This window comes from Corvus kubaryi, unplaced genomic scaffold (genome assembly GCF_017639235.1).
Source record: "Corvus kubaryi isolate FWS band 111438036 unplaced genomic scaffold, C.kubaryi_AGA036_p1.0 37397, whole genome shotgun sequence".
NCBI classification, from domain to species: domain Eukaryota; kingdom Metazoa; phylum Chordata; class Aves; order Passeriformes; family Corvidae; genus Corvus; species Corvus kubaryi.
This window is the reverse complement of record NW_024581136.1, coordinates 9,530,035-9,556,220: the sequence shown is the minus strand read 5'-3', so window position 1 is coordinate 9,556,220 and position 26,186 is coordinate 9,530,035. Positions and strand designations below refer to the sequence as shown.

The 26,186-nt window shown below is 36.7% G+C and overlaps 1 protein-coding gene across 4 annotated transcripts in view; it reads left to right on the top strand.

The window, feature by feature from the left end:
• Nucleotides 1-26,186, top strand: part of OPA1 (OPA1 mitochondrial dynamin like GTPase) — a 50,795-nt gene that overhangs the window by 13,013 nt on the left and 11,596 nt on the right. For all 4 annotated transcript variants that reach the window (XM_042042458.1, XM_042042456.1, XM_042042457.1 and 1 more), the window contains 22 exons: nt 3,294-3,347; nt 4,411-4,515; nt 5,484-5,570; nt 6,418-6,531; nt 6,858-6,938; nt 7,351-7,425; nt 7,751-7,822; nt 7,963-8,062; nt 8,549-8,679; nt 9,202-9,274; nt 9,360-9,432; nt 10,197-10,312; nt 10,913-10,977; nt 11,590-11,666; nt 11,892-12,057; nt 12,583-12,735; nt 13,337-13,445; nt 14,077-14,156; nt 15,290-15,430; nt 16,753-16,869; nt 18,135-18,228; nt 18,547-18,657. In XM_042042458.1, coding sequence (XP_041898392.1) covers nt 3,294-3,347; nt 4,411-4,515; nt 5,484-5,570; nt 6,418-6,531; nt 6,858-6,938; nt 7,351-7,425; nt 7,751-7,822; nt 7,963-8,062; nt 8,549-8,679; nt 9,202-9,274; nt 9,360-9,432; nt 10,197-10,312; nt 10,913-10,977; nt 11,590-11,666; nt 11,892-12,057; nt 12,583-12,735; nt 13,337-13,445; nt 14,077-14,156; nt 15,290-15,430; nt 16,753-16,869; nt 18,135-18,228; nt 18,547-18,657 — 2,194 coding nt within the window. The remainder of the gene's footprint in view (nt 1-3,293; nt 3,348-4,410; nt 4,516-5,483; nt 5,571-6,417; nt 6,532-6,857; nt 6,939-7,350; nt 7,426-7,750; nt 7,823-7,962; nt 8,063-8,548; nt 8,680-9,201; nt 9,275-9,359; nt 9,433-10,196; nt 10,313-10,912; nt 10,978-11,589; nt 11,667-11,891; nt 12,058-12,582; nt 12,736-13,336; nt 13,446-14,076; nt 14,157-15,289; nt 15,431-16,752; nt 16,870-18,134; nt 18,229-18,546; nt 18,658-26,186) is intronic.

The window sequence follows — 26,186 nt, the reverse complement described above, 5'->3', positions numbered from 1 at the left end:
GACACATTTGCATAGCTGTAATTGTCATGCTTTTTAGTCCATCAACAGAGGAAAATCAGTGTTCTCTGAAAGTATAGTAGAATTTTAATGTTTTGCTTTCTTGCCATATTATTTTATATGGTTTAGAGTTACATGCTCCCTTGTCAGATTGTATCCAGTTTATTGAGAGAGCTGGAGTATGGAATAGTAGATTGAAGTTTATAATAAAATGTATGAACTTGTAAAGAATTTATCGGCCTAATAAACACAATCAGGAAGAAAAACGGGCTTGATATTAAATTTGTTTCTGGTGGAGATTCTACTTTGTTAGTACTTTGTTTCAGCTAATTCCACAATTCCCAAGCTGTGCAGAAACTGCAAGGACTGTCTTTGTAAATGTTATCTTGCCCTCCATGGCAGGTACTCTGTGTTTTCAGAGTATTGAAAGTCTACCTTCATTTGCATATAGAAAGTTTTAATTTAGCATTCAATGTGCCATTTGGCATATGTGCCTTATGACAAGAAATAAGTCTTGTCTGTCACACTAACCTTTGTGCTTGAATCAAATTGAAAGAGATGGCAAACTATTTTATTTAATACCTTGATATGAGGATATGGCTCGAAGATTCCGATCATTGATCCACTTTCTCCTTTGGAAGAACAAATTGTTACTGTCATTGAAATAAGTCATTGTAGGCCATTTTGACAGGGCATAAACTAACCTTTTTTTGTTTTTTAACTGCGTTGGCTTGCTTGCCTGTCTATAAGAGGACATGATAATTGTATTTGTTCTTGAAAATTTTGTTGCTTAATTTTCTTACATCTTTTTCCATTTTAATTTATTTACTCAATATTAAATCTCCTGCAGTTGTAAATTGAGTAACAGTAAAAACCATCTCACAATCAGGAGAGGGTATTAAAAACAAAAATGTAATTGCCTCCTGTTGATAAATATTTAGCAGTAAAATTGTTTAGTCTGGTACTGCTGCACTGCGCATGGCTGCTTGAATGCCTTTTGTCTGGGCCTTGCTATTTTCATTTAAATTATTGGAAATCATTATAGTTCTGCAAATAATCAATTTAAACTTGTAGTCTAGTTAGAGAATATTCAAGACCAATAACTGATTTCAAAGGTACTGAATTTTCAGATGCGCATAATTATTTTATACAATATATGACTAAGGCTGTTGAAAAGCAACTGCTGTGAAAAATGTGTAACTCTATAAGGAGCTTTTGGTGTCTTAGTGAACAGATATCTGTGTGCAAGGACCCTTGATTAAAAATAAGTCTTCAGTATTCTTTTCTCATAATTATTTCTGGTGGCAATGGGGAAGGAAGGAGGAATCTTGATGCACAAAACATATTGAACTGGATTAAACAAATACTCATATGCCTATATAAAAATGCTTTAATAGTTGATTTTTTTTGGGAAGGGGGATAGAAATCAGAGATCAGTCTTACGTGACTGTTAGTACTTCAAATTGTTATATTAGCTTTAGCTTTTATTGGCAACTTAAAAATTTCTGGCAATATTGTGGACCACATATTCAAAATACTGCATGTACTAACATTGAAGTCACACCTGCACCAAGCACTGAGGCAAAGACATCATTCTAGAGCTGTTTGTTGTTTTTGACATAACTTACCTAACTTCCTTGTTAGAATTAATCATCTAGTGGTAGATAATTCTTTGCTTCAGATCTTGCAACTTGAGACTGTGCAATATTTTGGCTTTCTGTGTTGACAGAAGCATCAGCCCACACAGACAGTGCCTGTGGTTGGAGGTGTCTATAGGGAAGCACTTCAGAGGTGCATCATGGCCCCACAAGTCCTTTGAGAATGGCAGAGAGCAGGAAAATGCTATCTCCTTTGAAAGTCTGCAGCACGTGGAAACACTTTGTTTTCCTTTTCTTTCCTAAATTTTCTTGCTTCTTTTGGCTCTGCATATCATTCTCTTTGCCTTCCTATTTTTATGTTCTCCTTATATCTCTGAGGTGTTGAAGGTGTGTGTATATGTAAATGTTTATTTACATATACCACCTTGTGGCTGCACGCATCAAGTCCTCTGTGTTCAACTAACCCCGTTTCTGATGTACTTTTGCTACCACTGAACTAACTAATAGCAATGAAAAGTTAATTTACAGCATTTTTCTTTGCTCTTTTTGGAAGAAAATACTTGGATAAAGATGGAAGCGTCAGCTTGAATTTCTTTCTATAAAGTGCAGACACAATTCTTGAGGCTTAACAGCTAAATCATATTGATCACGATGAATAATTGTGGATTTTTCTTGTTTAGTCTGTAACAACTGTTGTGAAGTTTTAGCAATGGAATTAATTTGTATCTAAATAACAGCTGTCCTCTGCATATTAGATAATATGCTCTTTCTGATCTGAAGCTAACTTGAGTTGTGAATGTCACATGTTAAACTTAATTTAAATATTGACACTTTCAGTAATTGTTTAGGTTATCATATTTTCTAAATAGAATACTTCAGCAGTCAACCATTAGATTTTGTTGTTTGTAAATATTTACATCCCAGGAATTTGTATAGCACCATTTATGCTTTTCGTCTTTGTGATATTAAAAGGGGATTGTTTTAAACAACTGTTTATTACATCTTGATGAACACATTTTAGGAACATTTGGCTAATAATGGTTCCTAGTGCTTGATCTTACTGCAATAATGCCTTGAACTTCAAAATCTCTTGTACTATAATATCCTAATTTTTCCAGTTTTTAATGTAATTTAAATAATTTTGAAATAACCCTTCAAGACTGTCCTGCCTATTTAAAATGTATGAAGTTGTCCAGCACATTTAGAAATCTGACAAATATGAAATAAGGATCCTTATGAATATTCATAAGTAGTGAATACTCACCTGAAAGTAGTTTCTGTAGCAAGCAGGTGTTTAGTGATTTCATCATATTAAGATGGTGCTAATTTAGAAAATGAACATAATAAGATTCTTGAGAGTTTGACCACTAAAACTACATTTAGTTCAGTGGTCAGAAAACTCAGCACCATGTGAAGCTGCTTTTCCTTAAGTCCACTTTCCCAGTGTTAAGTCTTGAAGGGTTAATTTTTACATTTGCATGTACTGAAATTCAGACAATTCTCTGAGGTGAACCTCGTGTTGCAGCTGGAGCTTTCCATCAGCTTTAAATTTAAAATGCTAATTGAAGAATTTTACTTGCTGTAAAATGCATGTAAAGTCACTTTTCTTATGTGGAATGAAGCTTTCAGTTTGTGATTTGGTTACTTAAAGTGCTTAAACTAAACAAGTAACTGTAGCCATGATTATTTTGTTTGTAGGTTTCTGACAAAGAGAAGATTGATCAACTTCAAGAAGAACTTCTACGCACTCAGGTGACTTTTCTGAATTATTGATGCCTTAAGTAGTGATTTATGTGCAGCAGACCCAGATTTACTAGATAAAATCACACCTGAAGTATATTTGGTAAAAATGCAGTGCTTTTTTCAGTCTCTGAGTGTATCAATGTAGAGTCCCCTGTGTTGGCACAGACCAAAGGTCAGTGTAGTCTGTTCTTCTCTGACACTGACTTACAGAATGCAAGACCTCATTCCAACCAAGTTTTAATCCCTCGTTGACTAGTGAGGGAGAACTAGTTACTCGTAAGCTAGATTTTTTCAGGGATGATGCACATTACTCATATTTGTCAGTGTTTTGGTTTTCTTGCTCATGTTAAGGTACAATTAATCTTTTATCTGCAGGCTTCTAAATTGGTTGGCTCTTTGTAGCTTTGGCTCAGCTACATTGTTTTATAGGGGTTTTCCTAACCTCATTATATATTTGCTAGTTTTGAGTGCATTTATTACTTACCTATTTTTTAATAACATTGAAATTTGATTTGTTCTTAAAAGTACACTCAGGCCAAATATATTTCCACATTGTAGAAAAAGGTTTTCAGAGTAGATATCAAAACTACATACATCTCTCATCTTCAGTGCTATTACAATCTCCTAAACAGGACTAAGCTGTTAGAGTTGTGTCTCGATCTGAGGTTTTATGCTGAAGAAAGGGTCTAAACTAGGCTTGCAAATTTACATTTAAGCTCCATTTTGATTGAATTACCAGTCCACTGACACTGATTTCTGTCTGATTCCGTATGTGTAGCTTCTTTGAAAATGATACTTAAGATGCTTGAAGATTGGTCTGTGTGTGTCGCGAGGTTTGAATAGTGTGGTCTTATAAAAACCTTTGAAGCAAAGGAGTTGCATTGCAAAAAAGAAGTAATTCTAACACTCTTCTCTTGGTGACCTTGTATTCTTAATAATTAGTGATCACAAAGATTTCTGTATTTTTGAAAGACCTGCCTGAAGGACTTTAGGTTTTCCCTAGGTAAAACTTTGCTCTTGTGAATCTACTATGTCCATAATTGCACAAATATATTTGTACTACTTTTTATAGCTCAAATACCAAAGAATGCTCGAGCGATTAGAGAAGGAGAACAAAGAATTAAGAAAATTGGTACTGCAAAGAGATGACAAGGGAATTCATCAGAGGAAGTTGAAGGTATTTATGTGTTACAAAACCACGTAGAAATATAATTACGCCATATTTTCCATGGTGCTATTCTAAATCGCATTTGTCAATTCATATATAAACTTTTAACAGTTGTTTTAAGACACCTCTGTTAATTTTTTGAGTCATCACGACTTTTATACATCTGTTATTTTTTAACTATGTGACTTTTGGAAGTGGCTTCAATTGAAAAACACGAAGGGGTTACCATGTCTAACTAAATAACTTACCTAAGTGACTGGGAAATGTGGCTTGGTTTTTCAATGTAGTTTCACTGTATTTTCGAATAATCTTGCTTCCAACTCTTCTTGCACACACAGTCTGATACCTTTGTGCTTTATAATGAGTCTTAGTTTGGTAGGAGTAAGTTACAGGGTCAGGGAACATCATTTAATGACTGTATAAATCCAGTGAGACTGGCTTTTGTTTTTGTCTGCCAGCATCCTGAACATTCTAAACATGGATGTTTTCTGCTTCTCTGCATAATTTATTAACCAATATGGATCTTGCTCTTTCCTCTGGGAACTGAAAGATGAGTCTTACTTGTACAGAATAAGATTGATAACTCTGTATCCGTGTTAGTGGCTATAGTACATATACTCTATATCCATTAACAAATCAAACTAAATAGATGTTTAATGTAAAAAACTCACTTTAGCTTAACTTGAAAGCTGCAAAGTTTGCACTGAGTTGTTCTCTTATGATGTACATAGGAGGTCTCATTTTCCTCCTTCAGCAAGATGCCATAATATTTTATTCCAGAGGAGTCAAGGAGTGACTTTACTTGGTATTGTATTTCATAGAACAAAGATCTGTGCTGCGGTATGGACAGATGTGGTTTCAAACCATCAGGAGAAAGTAAAAACATTTTTACACAAGTTTACAGAAGAAGTAGTGTGAAACCCAGTCTTTGTTCTCTTACTTGGCTGTGTTTTCTCTCTGTTCTTTTTTTTTTTTAGAAGTCCTTGATTGATATGTATTCTGAAGTACTTGACATCCTGTCTGATTATGATGCCAGTTATAACACTCAAGATCACCTACCTCGAGTAAGTAGATAACAAATTCAGTGTTTTTTATTGAAACACCAGTTTTATAACTAAATAGAGCATTTAATTATATTCCAGTATAATCCAGAGTTAGTGCTAGGGTATTTTCTTGTAACTCCACCTTTTTGCTTAAGACATGTCTTTCATTTTAAAAGCAGTAAGATAATTTTGAAAATAACGGATTTAACCAGGCTAAGCCTGTTTTGGCTCTTAGATAAACCCTGTCTGGATTCAGTTACTGCTGCTGTGCTCAGCTTTTCATTTTAAATGGTTACAGTCCGTGCACCCCTTCCTCCTCAGCTTTGTTGTTGCTTCCCTGTGTGTGAATTGAGCTGAACGAATAAGGTGCCCTGTTGATCTCCCCACAGCAGTGCTGCTGTTGGAGGGGAATTTGGGAAGGGGTTAGCCTGACTGCTGGTGTAGGAGAGAGCCAGGAATGCTTCCTGCTTGCGCAACCACCTGTAGCATATAGGAAACTGCCAAGATGGAGAAATTCAGAATTCAGCACTTTCCAGGCAGAGACAGCATCTGCCAGATGAGTAGTGTTTTGCATGCTGAAAGGATTTTGTACAAGAAGAGAAGAGCTGCCTGCCATGAGAGCAACAAGCCCTCCATCTCTTCATAAGGTGCCCTGGCAGGGTGCTTTGTGGACTGTGCTGTCTTAAGCCCAAGTCAATTCTTTTGCTTGACCACAAGTTAGTGTTTCCTTAAAGATTCCATCTGTAAATCAATGCATTTATTATCAAGCAGAATACAGTTAGTGTATTTATGTCTTCCTAGTCAGCTTTTGTCTACACTTCCAAAATGTTCTTCCAAAAGCCAGTGGCTGTTTAAACTTTCACTAAAGGTGGTGGTGGTTGGAGATCAAAGTGCGGGAAAAACCAGCGTGTTAGAAATGATCGCCCAAGCCCGCATATTTCCTCGGGGGTCTGGGGAGATGATGACACGTTCCCCTGTCAAGGTAAGAAACACCATCATCTCTGAATCCGCATTTGCTGTATTGTTCTCCCTCTGATCATGACATTAATTGAAGCATACATGTACATAGGTTTATAAAATGGCCTCTAAGCAAGGGAGTTGTTTCAGCCAATGACAAAACCTCTGCAGGTCTGTATATGATCCATGTGTGCTGTCTGAGTAGTAGCAGTACCATTAAGTAATTTTGTGCTGAATAAGCTTTACATATAATTGTGTTTCTACAGAGGAAGGTACACATATGCCATATATTTCTCATGTTTCTCTGGGTTAGATTTGCTATGCTTTCTCATTAAAGCTTTTAACATTTAGGTAACCCTTAGCGAAGGTCCCCACCATGTGGCTTTATTCAAAGACAGCTCTCGGGAGTTTGATCTGACCAAAGAGGAGGATGTAAGTATAATAAAGTGACTGGAAGTTAACGAGACTTCTATTAATTCTCTGAACAATTTTGTGTCTCTGTGATCTCTAAGCCCCTGTTTAATTAGAGTGAAAGATGTTTAGTGGGTCAAGACATTGTATTAGTTATTAAATTATCTCTTCATGTGGTTTTTGGCTGGCACTGAAGTGGATAAAATGTAGAGTGCTTCTTGTGCCAAGGCAGTTTTTGAAGCATGAAGGGATCTGCAGGTAATCTGTCATTTAGTGCCGTCCACATTTACCAGACTGACTACACATGCATTTGAAATAATACCTATAAACTGAGATCTTCATCCCTAAGTAAATGTGGTTTTCTGTGTAGGTAATTTTTCTTCTATCAGTTGTAAAGAGTTTTGTGTTTGATATTTTGCTTTTCTTATAACAGCTTGCAGCTTTGAGAAATGAAATAGAAATCAGAATGAGAAATAGTGTGAAAGAAGGGTGCACTGTTAGCACTGAGGTAAGACTTGTCAAACATTTAATGGCAAATATCTGTACGTGTATATGTTTTGCAAGTATTCTTCAACTGGGAGACTGTGGTGAATCCAGTTTGCATATACTTCATATTTTGCACTATACAATGTATTTGGGATGTTAAAATCAGTTTTATGCAACAATTACTTCCATTAAAATTTGTACTTCCTATTTAAAATTACAGGTTGTTGCTGATTAAAGTATATGTGTGTGAATATGTGTTCATTTAGTTTTTTATATGTGTGTTTGTCTATGTAACTACATTCAAAGTAGGTAATGTATAAACCTCTAATTTCAATTTTACTTCACAGACCATCTCCTTAAGTGTGAAAGGTCCTGGTTTGCAGAGAATGGTATTGGTTGATTTACCTGGAGTCATTAGCGTAAGTATGCAATCATTTAAAAAATGAAGACATGTAAATGAGGTAGTGTTATTGGGGAGAACATTAGCTGTTGGGGTTTTTTTAACATGTTTGTTTTCTTTGTTTTTCTTTAACTGTTTATCTCCATATTCATATTAAAGACTGTGACGTCAGGTATGGCTCCAGATACAAAGGAAACTATCTTTAGCATCAGCAAGGCCTACATGCAGAATCCTAATGCCATCATCCTCTGTATTCAAGGTACTAAGAGTCTAAATGATTATCCATTTATATTTTTAATCATGGTTCTTATGTTACTCTGGAGTCTGTTCTGATGGTATTTTTCCTTTTCTGATATTTCGTGTAGTGTAAAAAACAGCATGCTGTGGAATGTCTTTTTATAAATTAAGACAATCTGTGGCAAAAAGCGACTTTTTGATAAGGGTTTTTTAGCATCAAAGAAAAATGGTGGTGATAAAAAAATTCAAGTTTTCTGCCAGTGTTTTTGGAGGTAGCATTCAATAATACTGAATATAATACAATGTTGAATATTTTGAGCAAGCTGGTACTTGTTCAAAACTTACAGAACTACAACAAACTGGTTTGTTACGATTCTGGGAACAAAGCAGTTTTTCCACTGTGTGTATCCAAAAATGGAACATAAGTCTAATTTTACTGGGTTAAACTTGTAACATGAAACTTGCTTGGTGGCTACAGTCCCTAAAATAAACTTTGTATTTATTTCAGATGGGTCAGTGGATGCAGAACGCAGTATTGTCACAGACTTAGTCAGCCAAATGGATCCCCAAGGAAAAAGGACAATTTTTGTGTTGACTAAGGTTGATCTTGCAGAGAAAAATGTGGCTAGTCCAAACAGGGTGAGTTGAAACTCTTTTTCTCATGTTGTGCTGGCTGAAGTCACACATGGTAAAATACTTGAGACGCTGTCAGAGATACTGGATCTCACCTGCCTGTTCTAGATGGTTTGGAGTGCTTATTTCTGTATTCAGTATGATTTTTTTTTTTGGTGGTTGTTGTTTTAATCTCTGTCAGGCCTTGCTTTTAGTGATGAGCTCTGTGACTTCAGTCTCAGTTTGCTATAATACTGATTCCTTTCGTGAAGGTGACCTGAGCAAGTTCCATTTCCCAAAAAGGCTTACGGATGTTCTGTGATAGGCATTCTTGTTGTGTTTTGTGTTCTGCTGTGTTATGTCTTATTTGATTTATGCCATTTCTTGTTTGTTTGTTTTGTTTTCAATCTCAAAAGAACACATAGTCCCATGACCAAACTGCAGTAGTCTATGCATAGATATAAGTAGATCTGGCTTTAAAACTGTGCTGGAGGAAAGAATGTCTCTCTGCAAAGTTAATGATGTTTTTTTAATCCTTTATTTTCATAGATCCAGCAAATCATTGAAGGCAAACTCTTCCCAATGAAAGCTTTGGGTTATTTTGCAGTTGTTACTGGAAAAGGTAAAGGGAGCTCTGCTTATTTTGTCCTTGGTAGCCCAGGAAGCTGTCTAAATGGAACTGTTGCAGCACTCTTTTCTTCCTGCAGGAAACAGCAGTGAAAGCATTGAATCTATTAAAGAATATGAAGAGGAATTTTTTCAAAATTCAAGGCTGTTAAAGTATGTTGCTATTTTATTCTTTCTATTAAAATGAGCCTGTGTTGGTAAATGCTAGCATCAGCTTTTCTTGTTGAATTTAAAAGGATTGCAATGTGGAAATAGTAATTGAGATTTATTATGCTTAAATTAAGTATCATGTTGAGGTGACCAAGTTATCCTGGTTTCCTACTGTTTGCTGTAAGTCAGTGGAGACAGGCAGGCATATTCAGGCAGCAATTGATTCCACTGCAGTTCTGGGCCACTCTTCCAAGGTTTGTGTGTCTCTCCACTGGCTCTACAAGAACTAAGTTTCAGCCTTTGTCTAAGCACTTAATGCACCTGAGAGGAGTGAATCCAGGCCAAAAATGAGTTGTAGTGCCTCTAAACATCGGTTGTCTTGGTGTGACAATGTTGTATTCAAAGGGGTAGTTTGTGTGTTCTGAGGAAAGCTCACTGAGCAGAGTTTTGATTTCACAGGCTGGTATTTCTCAGGAAAGTACGGTACATGATCTTTGGGACTGTAGTACCTGTAGCACTGCAACCTCTAGAATAACTTATTTGGGGTGGGGTTTTTTGTTCCTGTGTGTTGTTTTGGAGCTTTTCCCCCTTGCTTTGGTGATGATCTACACTGAGTATTTTAGAGGAGGAGACTAGAATTTGTGTTAGGTACACAGTTACATGTTGTTTTCTGCTCTAAGAAGCAAACCTGTATTCTAGAAAGGAGAAAATGGGGGCCCAAAAGCATGGGTGTACAGAGAAATTCTTCTAGCTGTCTTTCTTTACAGAACAAGTATGCTGAAAGCACATCAGGTAACAACAAAGAACTTAAGTCTTGCTGTGTCAGACTGCTTTTGGAAAATGGTGAGAGAGTCTGTGGAGCAGCAAGCAGATGCTTTTAAAGGTAAATGTTTTCAAAGAGCAAGGGAAATAGCAACTTACTGTTAAACAGTTATTTCTTCCATGTGCTTGTAATACTGTTTTGCCAGCATGCTTGGGCAATTGTTTCATACATTTTATATGAGCAACATTTCCCATTAATTGATAATTTCCCCAGGTAATTTCTAGAAAAAAATCTAAAAAAGTAATTTATGTTGTGAAGTACCACTTGCTCTAAAAATGAAAGGAATAAATAAGTATGAAGAAAAAAATCAAGTTGAAGTTTTTCTGTGGGCAAAACGCAGTTCTTCCACTTAAGATTATGAAATGGCTTCCTATGTAAAGGTACCATCTGGTCAGCCAGGACACGGCTGGTGTGTGCAGAGCTGGAAGTTGAATGCCTCCACTGTGCTTTTTTAATGCATGAATTCTGCAATTTGTAGACAGAGTATCTTGACATAGACAGAAAAAAAATTCTGCTCATTTGCAGACACGCTTAAAGTGCTTGGAGAGTTTGTCATAAGCAAGATTTGTGGCAATTTTAAGACATGCTCAACTTTTAAGGTAGTCATGAGGTGCATATGGACAATTAAAAAAAATAAGCCCCTGTTTTTGATTTTTGCAGCCACACGTTTCAATCTTGAGACAGAATGGAAGAACAATTACCCCCGGTTGCGAGAGCTTGACAGGGTAAATTACTGCTTTCTTTGGTGTGCTTCAAAGGGCTGAAGGTTACGAATTAAAATTTATGCCTTTTGATTTCATTTGTAAAGGTTTCTTAAAGTTAACATAAAGTAGTGACATTTCAAAATGTTAGGACTGTAGATTATTGTAGGGGAAGGAAATCCTGAGTTCTGTTTCATGAAATACTGTTCTTCAAAGTTGTGATACTTCAACACTTAAGTCCTTTGCTCTTCTAGTATACAGTTACCTGACCTAACTTGCCCCCAGGGATAGGTCAGTGTTTCTTCTTTAATCGTGATAAAACTGGCAAAGAGAAGTTACATTCGCTGGTCTTTCAGACACAGAGAGTAACAAAACAATGAGGATCTCATTTTCTAATTCTTTTGTAGAGATTCTGAATATTGAAATGCCATGCCTGGACAGAGGCATGGGAGAGATGGAGGGGAAGATGTATGGTAAACTAGGGTAGCTGATGATATGCACACCCACTGTTCAGAGCATGACCAGGAGGAATCATTTGAGGCTTAAAGGCCTTAAAAAAGCAGTTTTGGATTTTTTTACCTTTTGTATGGAAACATGATCAAACTATACTTAATCTTATTACTTCCTTTTGCACAGAATGAACTGTTTGAGAAAGCAAAGAATGAGATTCTTGATGAAGTCATAAGTTTGACTCAGGTCACACCAAAGCACTGGTATGGTAATTTTCTATTTTTTTCATAATTTACTAGGAAAAGTCTGCCTTTAAAGTAGAGTTCTAGTAAACAAAATTCTCAAATACAAGTAAACTGTTTTTCTTGCACAATGTATTGTATTCCTGCGATCTGTAGTCTTGTTTTCTGTGTTCCTAACAAGTTGAATGCACACCTATTAGTAACTTGTGTACTGGAAACCATCACATGTTACAACTCTCATTTTAGGGAGGAGATGCTTGAGAAAACTTTATGGGAAAGGGTATCTACTCATGTGATTGAGAACATATACCTGCCAGCAGCACAGACTGCAAACTCAGGGACGTTTAACACCACTGTGGACATCAAGCTGAAGCAGTGGACTGACAAGCAACTGCCTAATAAAGCAGTAGAGGTGAGAATTTAGTTATTTAAATTAAAAAAAAAAAATTAAAAACTTAGTTAAAATTCAAAATGAAAGCATAACTCCAGAGAGGTAAGGTGATGTTTGAATGGCTGACTGCAGTTCTTTAACAGCTTACATGTCAGAAAAGGCTGGCAAGATCTTGATGTTCAGAAGCAGACAAAGCAGAAACACTGTATTTTTCTCTTCTGGTGAATTTTGCCTATTAAAGAAAAAACCCAAACCTACTTTTGCAAGGTTAACAAACCCCTCAAGTAGGTATATTCACATTTAATAGATTTATGCAAATTTAACAGAATTCCGCTTGCTACAATACAGTGAAGCAGAGTTTAGTGTTGCTTTTATTAGTAATGGATACAGCAAAAGAAAAGTCAGTGACTTACTCTTATGCTTGCATGGTTTTTTTGGAAAGTCTCCAAATTTTCATACTGGCAAGAATTGTTAAAAATGTGCATTTATCAGCTGGTACATGGTGTAATGGTCCATTTCAGGAGGAATTGTTTGCTAACTTTCCAGGTGGCATGGGAGACTTTACAAGAAGAATTTTCCCGTTTCATGACAGAAAAAAAAGGAAAAGAGCATGATGATATCTTTGATAAGCTGAAACAAGCTGTCAGAGAAGAAACTATTAAACGACATAGATGGAATGAGAGAGCAGAGGATAGCCTGGTATAATGTAGTGGGTTTTTTTGCCTTGAAATGTTTTTATTACAGTTGAATAATCAGTATTCTTGCATTCTTTCGCTGTAATCATAAGATGATTATTTTTGTATCCATCTCACCTTTTCTATATAATGTTTTAATTCAGTGTTTCTCAATTCATTTCATTATTATCTTTTATTAGTTACTGCCCTAAATAGTATCTAATAAAACTTTTTTGGTTGGTTCAGGAAAGTCCTCCATAACCCACTGGCTGCACAAGGGCAGCCTGGTGAGAATTGTTTAGCATCAGCTTATTTGTTCTGTTCAGTCTAGCCACATAAAATAACATCATTTCATTACCATCTTTATAGATTCTGTAATCCAGAGGGATTTCATATCTTTTTCTTTAGTTTTACATTATTTATGCTAGACTGTAGAAAAAGGGTTAGAGGCACACGAAAATAATTTTGGCAGTGCTTTGAGAGGTGCCTCTTGAATATGTTGTGTGTGCCCAATATAATCTGTTCCAGCAGACATTGAAAAATGAAAAGAATACTAGAAATGGGTTTTTTACTAAATCCTGGATAAATTCTTTTACTACATGCTAAAGTGGCATTCTGTATTGCAGCGGGTGATCCAGCACAATGCTTTAGAAGACCGGTCAATATCTGATAAACAGCAGTGGGATGCAGCCATTCATTTTATGGAAGAGACGCTCCAAAGTCGGCTCAAAGACAGTGAGTGGTGTCATGTATTCCACTCTTCCCTTTTTAATCTAGGCCAGTGTGGACCTAGTTGACTTCACTGAAGTGTAGCCTTAGTATCAGCCCAACTGACACAGTGGTGTTTGAAGTAGTACTGATGCTGATAGAAATACTCATCAGAATACAGCCTCAAAAGCTCTTGTGCTCTTCCTCTTGCAATGAGGCAACTGAAAGATAGATAATAGAGATCTATAGAGGCAAAAAATTGTATAAATCCATGTGTAGGAGAACAGGGTAAATTCAGGGAAAATAGTTGGTCTTTTTATGGTTTCTAGCATAATCAGTTTTGATGCAAGTTGCAGCAAGGTAAGATTTGGGGTTTTTTAAATGCATGATTTGAAACCAGGAGGGTGGTCTCGTTAGAGGGATGTTGTGTTTTTTATATACTTCTTGAAGTATCTACTGGTTGGAAGTAATTCTTAAATTTTAGTAAAATACATCAACCATGGCTTTAAGTAAGACACCTGACTTGACTCAGTGTGGCGTATTTTATGTTCTCCAACATAAAATGTTCATTCTTGTTCATGTACTTAATTTTGAAAGTATAAATTTGGCTGGTGGCATATATTTTGTTTGATAGTTAATATCATACCTCCTTTTTCAGCTGAATCTGTTATTGAAGATATGGTGGGTCCAGACTGGAAAAAAAGATGGTTGTACTGGGTAGGCCGCACCAAAGAACAGGTAAAAGGAAGAAAATTATAAAGAATTTATAGTCCACTACCTTTAGAAAACTTTGATTATTACTCAGTACCTTTTCAAAACTACCAATTCTCTTCACACTATTTAGATGACTACAAAAAAAAAATATCTCATCATTGTTTTAAATACTACAGAGAATTTCATATACTTCTTCCCTGCTGCATCTACAAAGTGACTTGTAAACTGTTTTCCATTTTTCAGCTGAATTACATCTTTGCTATTATGCCATTGATCTGTGTATTAAAGTTCTTGCAATAGAAAGAATTCAGTGAAAGCAGGTGGAAACTGGGCTATTCTCTTCTATACGTTTCATGCCTGCCTTCTAAACAGAAGTCACATTCAGTTTCCTGTCATGCTCTGTTTGGATTTAATTAGTGTGTGATAGCATTATCACTAGCATTGTAATCATAGTTATATCTTCCGATTGTCCATATTCACCATAACATCTCCTCTCAGTTGCTCATAGCTTTTGGAAATTTCTTTTTGAATTTTAATAGCACCTTTCATTCAATGCCCAGAGATGATAGGCTTTTTATATTACTTTTTCTAGATACTTGTCAAACTGATTCATACTTTAAAGAAGTAAGCAGAGTTTAAAAGGGTAGAATAGGAAATAATTGTTTCAGGGAAGGGAGTTTTACAGGCAGCTGTTTGCAGCCAGGTGTGGGAGCAAGATAGTGATTTCAACCTATATTAATTAACTTCTATGAACAGCAGCTTAAAGGTATGAATCCGTGGAGAGTTCCTGCTAGCTAACAGGCAAAAATTACAATTCTCATCAGTGTCACAGGTGATATGTGAATGTGAACCCATCTAGCAGATATTCATGGAGGGGAAAGCTATGATTTTTTTTCCCACCCTTTTATTCTTGTTCTACATTGCTGTATATAATGAAGCAGGAAAAAAATTAAATTAACAGTGAATTATCCATTAAACATGCTGTATTTGTTGATGTGTCTTTGCACAAATTCCTTTTGAAGTAACTTAAAAGTGATAGGTAATAGTGTCAGAGGCTTTTTCTGCCCTGGCTTATTAAGCAAATGAAGTGTTTATTGAGGAGGTGCTGATGATCTGAGTCTCTAATAATAAATACCAACTAATCATTCCTGTCCTAGAATATTCGTAATGAAACAAAAAATGAACTTGAGAAATTAATCAAGTGCAATGAAGATCATCCAGCTTATCTGGCAAATGATGAGGTGACGACTGTCAGAAAGAACCTGGAAGCAAGAGGAGTAGCAGTGGATCCGTGTCTGGTGAGATGCAGAATTGTAACAAGACACATGGAGGCTCCCTGTGAACACTTGAATGTTTTCTAGATAGCAAACAAGAGACTCCATCTGCATACTGAGTTTGTAATGCAGATGTTTCCAAACGAATCACTAAATGACTGCTTGCACGCAATTCACGCACTTCTGTTGGCTGGCAGACAAAGGCTGTACAGCACTTTGGAATCTGTCAGTTTCGACTGGAATCAGAATCTGCTGAGCAGATTTTCTTGCCTACATTATAACAAAGCTTGTTAGAAGTTATTGTTCAGATGTAATCAAGGCCTTTGTGAGCAAGAAACAGTAAAAACATATTGTACATCCTAAAGCTTTCAGTGTAGTTGTATGTGAAGTTTGAAGTTCATTAGTACAATGAAGAGAGAGGAATTTTTTTTTAAATACTTGGAAAAAGGCAGGATTTTTTTAGTGTCCCAAGTGTATTGTACTTTTGAAATGTTCTGGAAAATGACATATCTCATTGCAGTGAAAGACTCTTAAGGGTAATTAGACCCCTTATCTAATCAAATGTAAGATTTTAAATAAATGAGAATTCAGACATTAGTAAGTAATAGATGTAGATTTCCTTTAGCAGTGATTTATTTTCTGCAGTAACTTTGGCTACCTTTTCAACATTAATACATGCACTTCTTCTAGGTAGAAGAGTTATTTAAATATCTGCTACTCCTTTCCTATACAGCACTTAGCATTTTTTATAAAGGTCATATTAGTGATCCACATCCTCTGCATGAGGAGGCTGAGTGCAAATTGAGGTTTTTTTTCTAGCTAAGCAACTGATTTTCTTAATTATGTTTTATGGGTTTTCCAGAGAGGCATCTCAATGCACATATTTAATTTTGAAGAATTGAAACATAATAAGCCTAATCAAGAAAAGTTATAAATGTTTGTTTGCGTAAGACCTATTAAATATTTCTCTAAGCTTTAATCTGGTTTAATTGGTAAATTAATGTGTACAACTCAAAAATGTGTTCTCAGTGTTAATGTAAAGATTGTTTTGTAGTATATAATTTAAACGTGTTTTGGCTGCAGACAGTATTTTTAAGCATTCAGTTATGTGCATAGAAGAGTAGGTTTTTAAATTGACAGTCATCTGTAGTGTTTGCCAAGTGTAACTAACATTAATCGTATCCCAGTTGCAGACAAATTTCTGAGAAATATTTAAACACATAGTACGTGATATCAATAGTGGAATTTGGAGTTACATTTTAAAATTAAATGCAGTCATTAATCTAAGCACGATAGTGAGTGTATGTATTTATTTATTTAGTCAAATTTAAATACTCTTTTCCTAGATTAAAGACACATGGCACCAAATTTATAGAAGATACTTCCTGAAGTCTGCTTTGAACCATTGCAATCTATGTCGAAGAGGTTTCTATTATTATCAGAGGCATTTTGTGGACTCAGAGGTAAACTGAAGAACAGATGTTTTTCATCTACACTGGTGCTTTGCCTTAATATTTGTATTTCAGTTGAAAAAAAATCTAAAAATACTTCAAAGTAGCCTGACCAGATAGCTGGTGATCTCAGTTACATTTTACATCAGGCTTGTAATGGATAAAATGCCATCCTGGTGGCAATTATGTAAAATGGCCACTAGGTATCAGCCATGACCTAAACGTCTGTTTCTAATTGATGTGTAATGAAAATGCACGGTTAAAAGCAGTAGTGTACAGCTGTTGATATGTTGTTGATATCCATTTCTCCTGCTTTTCCATTAATAGTTATTTGTTTTACTGATACAAAATATTCAGCAAACATCCTTATGGATTTATAGGAAAAGTATGGTCAGTAAGTGTTTAGAGTTAATGCTTGGAACCATGTGTGATCAATGGGAAAAAAATGAACAACTATGGAGTTTCCAAACAAGTCTTTATAAATGGCTTCCCAGTTTTGTAAACCCAAGCTTGTGCAACAAATGACAGTATGCATCAGGTCACAGAAAGAATACACCATTTTATTACCATTATATTGTAAATCAAAGAGAAATTACTGGAAAGGTAGACCTCTTCACTTTGTTTGTCTTTTGTTGAGCCATGAAGCCAGAAATCTTTTGTTACTTTAGAAATACCTTTGCCTGTAAGAGATAAGAGAGAATGAGATCACAGCATGGAGAGCTGCCTCTTCATGACACTTAAACTCCTATTCACATTACTGTCTTTTTTAGGGTGTCCTAATGTGAACTTAATGCTCCCTCCTGCAATGCCTCCCTCTTGCAGGTGTAGAAACTGTCTCTTCTGTTGTTATCGAATACAGCCCTTGGCCCAGCCCTGTCTTCAGAAGCATTTGTCATGCAGGGAGGCACAGCCTGGAGCTCAGCTGTTGTCTCTCAGTGTATTTGCTTCGAACAGTGAGCATCAGGTTACACTCCCCAGCCTGCATAAAGTGTGTGCAAATTGTTTTTCCATGGTTTCCCATGATACAGCTCTTTCTGTTGAAAATAGCAAGACGTGAAGGTGTTGCAGTTCATTAAATAAGGGTGATGTGGTTCTTGTGAAGTATTTTTGATGTGTTTCCTTGTTACCTACACCAGTAATTCTATGGGATTTTTGTGCAAGATCTGGATATATATACATGATGTTACAGTTGCAGCTAAAAGTGTCAAGAGATTCTTGTGTGTGTAGGATGTTCACTGGACATCAGAGGTCTGACACCACAAGTTCTGTCATTCCAGCTCGAATGTAATGACATCGTCCTCTTCTGGCGAATACAGCGAATGCTGGCGATTACAGCAAATACACTGAGGCAGCAGCTCGCTAACACTGAAGGTAAGGCTCACAGTCAGTGGAAGGGTTTGAAACAAAAAATTGTCTCCTTCTAGAAAACTCATCCAATAATAGTTTTGCTGAGAGAGAAAATACTCTTGGAAATTTAAAAATCTTTGTCAAAGGATGTCCTTTCTTAATGGCCCAAAGAAGGGGCTTCTGTGTTCAGAAGTTTGCCTTTTCTCCTATCAGATTAGTAAGTATGGCAACATACTGCATCTCTAACAGGCCTTCCCAAAATTTTGTCCTTAGGTCATTGGAGTTGCAAAAGTGTTGCCACTCACTTTTTTTTGGTTGCTTTGTTGTTTTGGTTTTTTACAGTAAGGCGTTTGGAGAAGAATGTAAAGGAAGTGCTTGAAGATTTTGCTGAGGACAATGAAAAAAAGGTGATGCTCCTAACTGGCAAGAGAGTCCAGCTTGCAGAGGATCTCAGTAAGTACCCACTCTACAGTGTTTTGGAATGAGCTTGAAATGAAGCAAATTCTGACTACTGTCCTTGAGAATATTCAGTGTGATGTGGGTTGTTCATGTGTTGGCATTTATTTAATATCCTATAGAAGTTTTCTTAAATACGGTCAGATCTTACGGATTCGAAGGTGGACATGGGTAGTATAGTGTAAATGATATCATTTACACTGGATGTAATTTCACTGATATAAATATATGGCACCAGTATATTGAAAAAGCGTGGTTAAAACAGAGTAAGATTTTAAAGGGAGATCCTCCTTCCAGAGGGTTTACAGTAGTTTAATGCTTTGGGTCACTCAAAAAGTGCTGAAGGGTTTTATAATTAATATAATAAGATTTTAAGCAGTGAAAGTTTTTAAGGTGACAGTCCAGGATGAGGCTGTCTCCTGTTGTCTACCTGCACATCAAGTAGGGTTTAGACTGACTTTTAGCTGATGGGCCGTGTCTTGTACACGTACAGTTGTCTTTTTGGCAGCATTCTGCTGTTCTGTGAGACTTCCACTTAAACCCCAGCTGTGCACCTGGTCTGGGAGGGGAAAAAACAATGTTGTGCAAAAGGGAAAAGAAAAAAAGCTAGTGGTAGATGAAGTTCCTGTAGTTATATTAATACTGCATGTTCACATCACAGGTGACCATTCTTCTTAGACCTCTATTTTGTGTTTGATGTAGAAACTAATTTTTGTCTTAAATATGACTTAGGATATTTAATTCAGAATAAATTAATATTGTGATCAGTGTTTCTTCTTTTAATTAGCAAAGTTCTGATATTCAGGGTTCAGTGGGACAGAGAAGCCTGCAGTAGCTGTTAGTTTCCGAACTGTGAATCATATTTTCCATTTTTTACATCCAAAACGTAACATAAATGTTTTGCTTATAATAAACTCAAAATCTAAGGATTTTTTTTTTAGTAGTGCTGGTTTGGTTACACTGAAAATACTGTCTTATTGGAGTCTTGTTATCAAAATCCCAGTATTGTATTTGTTGTCCTTTAGAAAATGTAATATTTTGGAATTGTGAGTAGGAGTTCTAGTGATCTAGGGCAAATTGCCTGGGTTTTCTTGACTGGTCTCTGAAACAGGTGCTATGACTGTATAATTTTCATGATAGGTACGTAATTCTCTCTAAACATCTTGTGTTGCTTTTCAAACCCTGTATCAACCTTCATGTAAACATTCTTTCGGAGTAGGTAGAACATGTTTTACAACGTAAGGGGTTCTCCTCTTCTCTGTATATGTTGAGGTCAAATAAGTGGTAGCTGCATAGTAGGATGCAGACTTTTATTGAGAAAATTCTCCTTTTCAAGCAGTGCTGCTTGCTTTATTGCTGTGATGCTGGATGATGATTTTTTGGGCTTTTTTCCTGAGCAAACACTGGTATATAGGGAACCTCGGCAATTTTGATTTATCCTCAAGTATTCCATGTTTCAAAACAAAATAAAAGAACCCTTAGATGCCCATGATGTTTAAATTAGCGTGTCTTTATTTTGCACTGAAATTGACTTAGAATTTTTGCATTGTCAACTTTGCTTCTCCCCAGCCTCAGTAATAGGCTCCCATTTCAAAGCAGTGACAACTGAGGTTGTTATTTTGTAAACTAAGACTAGACCTGTAGGAGCAGCCTGTGTGTGTTCATAACCTGAGGTGTCAGTGCATTGGTATAAATGCTTCAAGTATGTAGTTTGCATTTCATAAATTACTATATAGCAAAAACATGTCACTGCACTGTATTTCTTTAAATTCAGGAGGTCACAGATCCCACATGCATTATTCTAAGGAAATAATTGTTACTCAGTACAAAACAATGTATGATGACATGTTCTGCTTTATTGTACCTGTGGGAAGGTTTTAAAACTACCACTGCTTAGCTCCGTACTCAGATCAGCTGAGTTCTTTCTGCATGCTTTTTTTGCTAAGTGGCAGTGATTTTTATGGGAATATGACAAGAAAAGGGGGTTTCTTTGCCTTTCCCTTGGTGAATAGAATGCTTTTCTATGGTGCAGAAGTTTTTTTTTATACTTCTGAGACAGATTTTGATAGCATAGAGCATTGAACTCTCAGATGGCTATAATTTCCTTCTTGTAGCACTTAGTAAAATTCAGGACTCTACTAAAGGAAAAAATCCTGACTCCTGCGACACTCCTGTGACTCCTTGTTCATAACCTATTGGTATTTTAATTAGGAAGGGAAGCGATTTCATGAAACACGAAGTCCAGTATCTCTATTCCATGCAGCTGTGTTTATATAACCCAGCTGATTCGAATATCTTGAGCTCCCTCTTCAAATCAGTTACTTGTTGGGGCTCACTATTGACACTGAAAATGTGTTCCAGGATGTCATTCTTCTGGTGGTTACAAATAGTCTTCTAATTTCCAGTCTAAATTTGTAAATAGGGGGCTGGGATTCACTTCCTGATTAGAAACTCTATTTGCAAATGTAAACTATTTATAGACCTGAGGTTGGGATGCCTCCTCTTGATGCTGATGATATGGGAACACTGTCTCACTACTGTTACATCAGTCTTCAAGTGCTGAAGTACTGAAAGTGTTTTATTGTTTATTCAGGATACTGGTTAATGGCTGTTAGTAACATGGGTGACCCAGTCTCATTATGAGAGCTCACACAATGAGAAAGTAAAACTCACTTGAGCAGGTTTTGTTGTCTGTGTTCTATAGCCTTGAATAGTATTTTAATCCTATATAAGATTATTCCTTGACATTTATGCCCTGAATCTTGCTGCTTCTCAGTGTTCATATCTCAAGTTTTCTTCTAGGTAAAGACTGTAAACAGATCTTTTAAACAAATTACTAATTTTTTAATGTACTGAAGGTTCCTTTTTCTTCAAAAATGTGCTTTAAATGTAATGTAAATGTACTCCTTAACGTAAGTATTATCATGATACTAGTACCAGTGAATGGTTACTAAATTTATGGAAATAAAGAAGCCCTAGGATTAGAGTCCTTTTGGAAGAAAGGATTGTAAGGTACAAAAAGGGATAGAGGAGAATATGAACAGCTGAATTGGCAAAATTGACTTTAAAAATGTTCTAAAATGCAATCAATCTGTAAGAATACTTCTACTGAGAGATACACCTGTGGTTGATGTATCCCAGTGTCCTGACCCTGGCAGTGAGCAGGCGTGGGAACAACATAAGAATACAGTAGGGCTTGCCTGTTATGCTCTCAGAGCCGTGGTTTGTAGTTCCAAGATTTCCTAATCCTGAGGTAATATCTTTGTGATTAATAGGCATTCATGGACTTTTTTTTCCTCCTGTGAATTTCTCTAATTGCTTTTTGAACTCATGTAAACTTTGGCATCTGCAACATCCTGTGGCAATTAGTTCCAGGGTTCAACTACACATTGTGAGAAAAAGTACTTCCTTTTGTTTGTTTCTGAGCCACCTGCCAGTTTCATTTGGTTCTCCTTAGTTCTTGCACTGTGAAAAACATTCAGTAATCTTTTTCTATTCATTTTTTTTGCCATTCGTGACTTCATAGATGTGTATGCTACCTGCACTTGATGTTCTTTTTTCTGACTTAAAAAGTTCTCATGGTCTAGTTGTTCTTTGCATGGACATTGTTTCCTAGTTTCAATCAGCCTTGCCACTCTTTTCCTCTTTCTTAGTTCCACTAAACCCTTTTTGAGGTAAAAGAGCAGACTTTGCACAAATTATTTGGAAAGTATCTATATTATGGATTTATACACTTGTGTTATGATGCTTTCCGAGTTTTATTCTGGTCTTTTTACAGTAATTTCTTGTAGTCTGTTTCCTCCTTTGCCTGTTACTGAACAGTGAGCTGATGCTGCAGTGGTCTATCTGCAACAACTCCAAGTTCTTGTGTGAAAAGTAACAGCTGTGATATTTTCCTTTTCTTGTCATGTTTTTAAACTGTAGGTACAGTTGAGATGTGTTTATTGGTTTCTTATTATGAGGATTCAGAAACAAGAGTAATTTGCTATCTGTCTCTTGTCTCTCTCATGTCTAACTGGGTACTGCAGGCTTATTCAACAATTGGTAGGAACCTGTTTTAATGCAGTTGTTCACAACCTCCCTCACAACTCTGGGGCATTATTTTTATTGAAGTTCTTCACCAATGTTGTCTGCCATTTGAGGAACATAGCCTTGACTTGGATAGCTTCCCCAAAACCAGGAAGAATTACATTTACTTTCCACTTGGCACCTGCATCTCGATTGTGCTCATTGCTGAAGGACAAAATACTTTGATTTGAAATTTATATTCCACGCAACTTAGTATTTGCTTATCTACATCAGTGTCTTAAATACGCTGTGTTCTGTAAGAAGTGAAATGGGGTAGAGGGAGCTAACAGTACAATGGTAAACATCAATATTTTAAAAGGAAAATTTCACAGAAAAGCCTCTTGGCAGGACTGCCCTGTTTGTATTGCAGGCTTTAAGGCACTGCTTCGGGCTGGAGGGAAAATCTAATGGTGGCAAGTCAGTGCCTTCAAATTCCTGCAGCCTTGTTAGACACAAGTGTGTGCAGCTCTACCCAAATCTTTTTCACTTGCTCTTTTTTATTACCCTTTATTTGTACAGTACCTTTGAAAATGGATGAGTCAATATATATCCTTTAATTTTATCAGTGATCTTTTGCGGTATTTGCAAGTTTATACTGTTTTGTCCTGTATTTGCGTTTAACTTTCCAAAGTGAATGATACTAAACATTCATGCAGGCTGCCTCTGAAGTTGCTGAAGGTTTTAAATGTTAAATGTATTTTAAAATGGGGGCTTGGGTGGTTATTTATGAAATACAATTAGTCACAGCTTCCCTAGAACTGTCTTTTTAATTATGTTTTTCAGTATTTGGTAATATTTTTTTTTCTGGGAAAAAAATAATACATAGGCGAAAGAATTCAATTTCAATATAAATAATGTGTTTTCTGCTGTTTTATTTTTAACACAAATGCCAGACTAGTAATTTCAGCAGAAATACTCAGTGCAAAACTGATAGCACGTGGATAAATCTTACCTTTCTGTAGACTACTTTTTAACATGGTAGTTGTTTAAAACGTTGAGTTCCCAGTAAAACGCGTCCTAGAACTAGCTCCGTGTTTCCAGCATTTATGTGCCGCCGCGCTGAGTTTCTCCACGCGGCCGCGGCGGGTGGGGAGCTCAGGCAGCTGCGGCGCCGGTGCCGAGCGCGCGGTGGCGCTGAGCGGCCGCGGAGGGGGCGCGGGGCGGAGCGGCGGCACCGCGTGTACCGGGGCTCCCCTCCGCCTCTCGGGGGAATATGCACTTGACTGTCCTTGTCTCTCTTGTTTTCGATTCCCTCTCGGGGATTGTTTTGGTTTTTTGTATGGCGTGTAATTTATGAAGATCGTAAAGGATGGTCTTTTTTTTTTGCTCAGCTGCATATTTCTGGTTAGCAACTGCATGGAAAATACTAGTTTAGTACACTTTATTAAGAAAAAACTGTTAGGAACTGAATCCTTTAATCATTTCAGAAAGGAAGTGGATATTCTAGTGTCTTATCCTAAAGCTGTGTCATCTCTCCCTATTGCAGTAGCATCTAAAGCATGCTAGGTGGTGCACATAGATGATGAATGCTTCAGGTGAATCCAAGCTTCAGGCAGGCAGCTGGAGCTTTGCCATTCACTTCACTAGAACTGAAATCTCGCAGACCCAAAAGAAATACACATGTCCTATTTCTTCTTCTTTTACTCTTTTTGTACAGCAAAACTATGAATGTTGCAAAGCCACTGGATAAACAAAATATGGTACATACAGAGCATCTTTCCTAGGTCAGCATACTATTCATCCAATATCCTGTGTCCTCACAAGTTGGAGAAGAAAACCCAGTTCTTCACCAAATTATAAGTAAAACCATGTGCATGGGAGAGTCATTGGCAGGAGGTGGGAATGCCTGTGGAAACTTGATCCTGAAACTGCTAGCTATGGATGTGAATAGATCAGCCTCCAAGTTCATTTGTCAGTAATGTTGACACCTGTACAGGTGTCGTGGGCTAGCTGAGGCTTTATTCTGCACAAAAGCTTTTTGAAACATTTGAGGAGTAAGCCCTCACATGAAGAAAAGACAGCTTAGGGCCATTTGTTTCAATTCTGTCATACGTTTGTAAGCTATGAAATGTAATAGTTTGCAGAACTTAATTATTTTCTTGTAAAGACTAAAACATATAAAAACTAAACAAACCAGAGTTACAGTAAAATACTTTCAAGTTTTATATCTAAAGTCATTGCTTTGAAGTCACAGCATTAAATTTTTAATTTACTTTTTCTCTTGTTGAATGTAAACCATTTGCCAACTGGGAGCATGAATGATTTAATATCATATAGGCATATAATAAACTTGCCAGTTTAATGGAGTTAGAATGCTAAGGTTGGCACTTCATATGTAAGTTGCTGACTCAGGACCTGAAGTTCCTGTGATTTGGCTAAGCTGAGTGGATTCTGTTGTGTCTGTTCTATGTAACAAACTGGTTTTAATCCAAGTGAGTCCCCTTTTTTGTTATGCATTTATGCAAAGTTGGGGATAAAGTCTGTGAAGAGTACTTTGCATGTAATTACTTGCTCCGTGGTTACATTTTTTCTTTCATTGCTGTTAGCTGCAGAACAAAAATGTTGTGTAAAAATAATCCTATACTGTGATCATTACTGTGGCCTAATTAAATTTCAGTTCCTTGAGATGACTGCCAATCGTGTTTTGATTTGGCCTCTATCATTCATGACATTGTTGATTACAAGTGCTCCTTAAAATCAGGCTTTGACTTGGCTTTCTGAAGCCTTTGCTTCCCTTTGCTCTTCTACTATGAGCTTTAACTTCTTTTTAAAAGGTCACAGTGTTTCATAGGGGCAAAGCTCAGCTGTAGGGGGAAGGATCTCTCAAATAAGCAGATCATAGGTAATTTTCCCCTAGAAACTAGAGGCGGACGAAACAGCTCAAAAGGCAGTGGTTAGAAGTCCTTAAATCAGAACCAGTGTGGTTTTCAGTGTTTACAAGATACAGAAAAAAGGTATCGTTTTCAAGATATTTGAAGGTAGTGCCCAAATGTCACCCCTGCCGCCCAAAGACAGATACAGAGGAAAGAGGGAAACATCTTAGGACATGCAAATGGAAGAGTAATTTTATTAGAATCTGAAGAATTGGGGTTATTTTGTGCTCTTATTTCTTTCACAGTGCCTAAATATTGGAGTTTTAGAAGCCACTTAAGTAAAAATACAGTTACTTCATAGTTGTAAGAAAATTCTGGAAGTGTCGGCAGTCTTGCTTTCATCTCATTCTCCTTTCACCTGGTCATAGCAGTGAGAAGCACTCACTCATCTCATCCTTAGCTGGCAGAATATTACACCAGGGGATGGTGTGGCCTTCTACCCAGACAGAAGCAGAGCTGCCATTTCCCTCTGGGAATCACCAAACAGATCTCCAACTTCTGCTAATCATGTGCAGGGTAGCTGCTCTCTTCACAGTCCCCTGCCAGCAGCTTCCCTGAGGACATTAATATGGCCTGTATCTTATC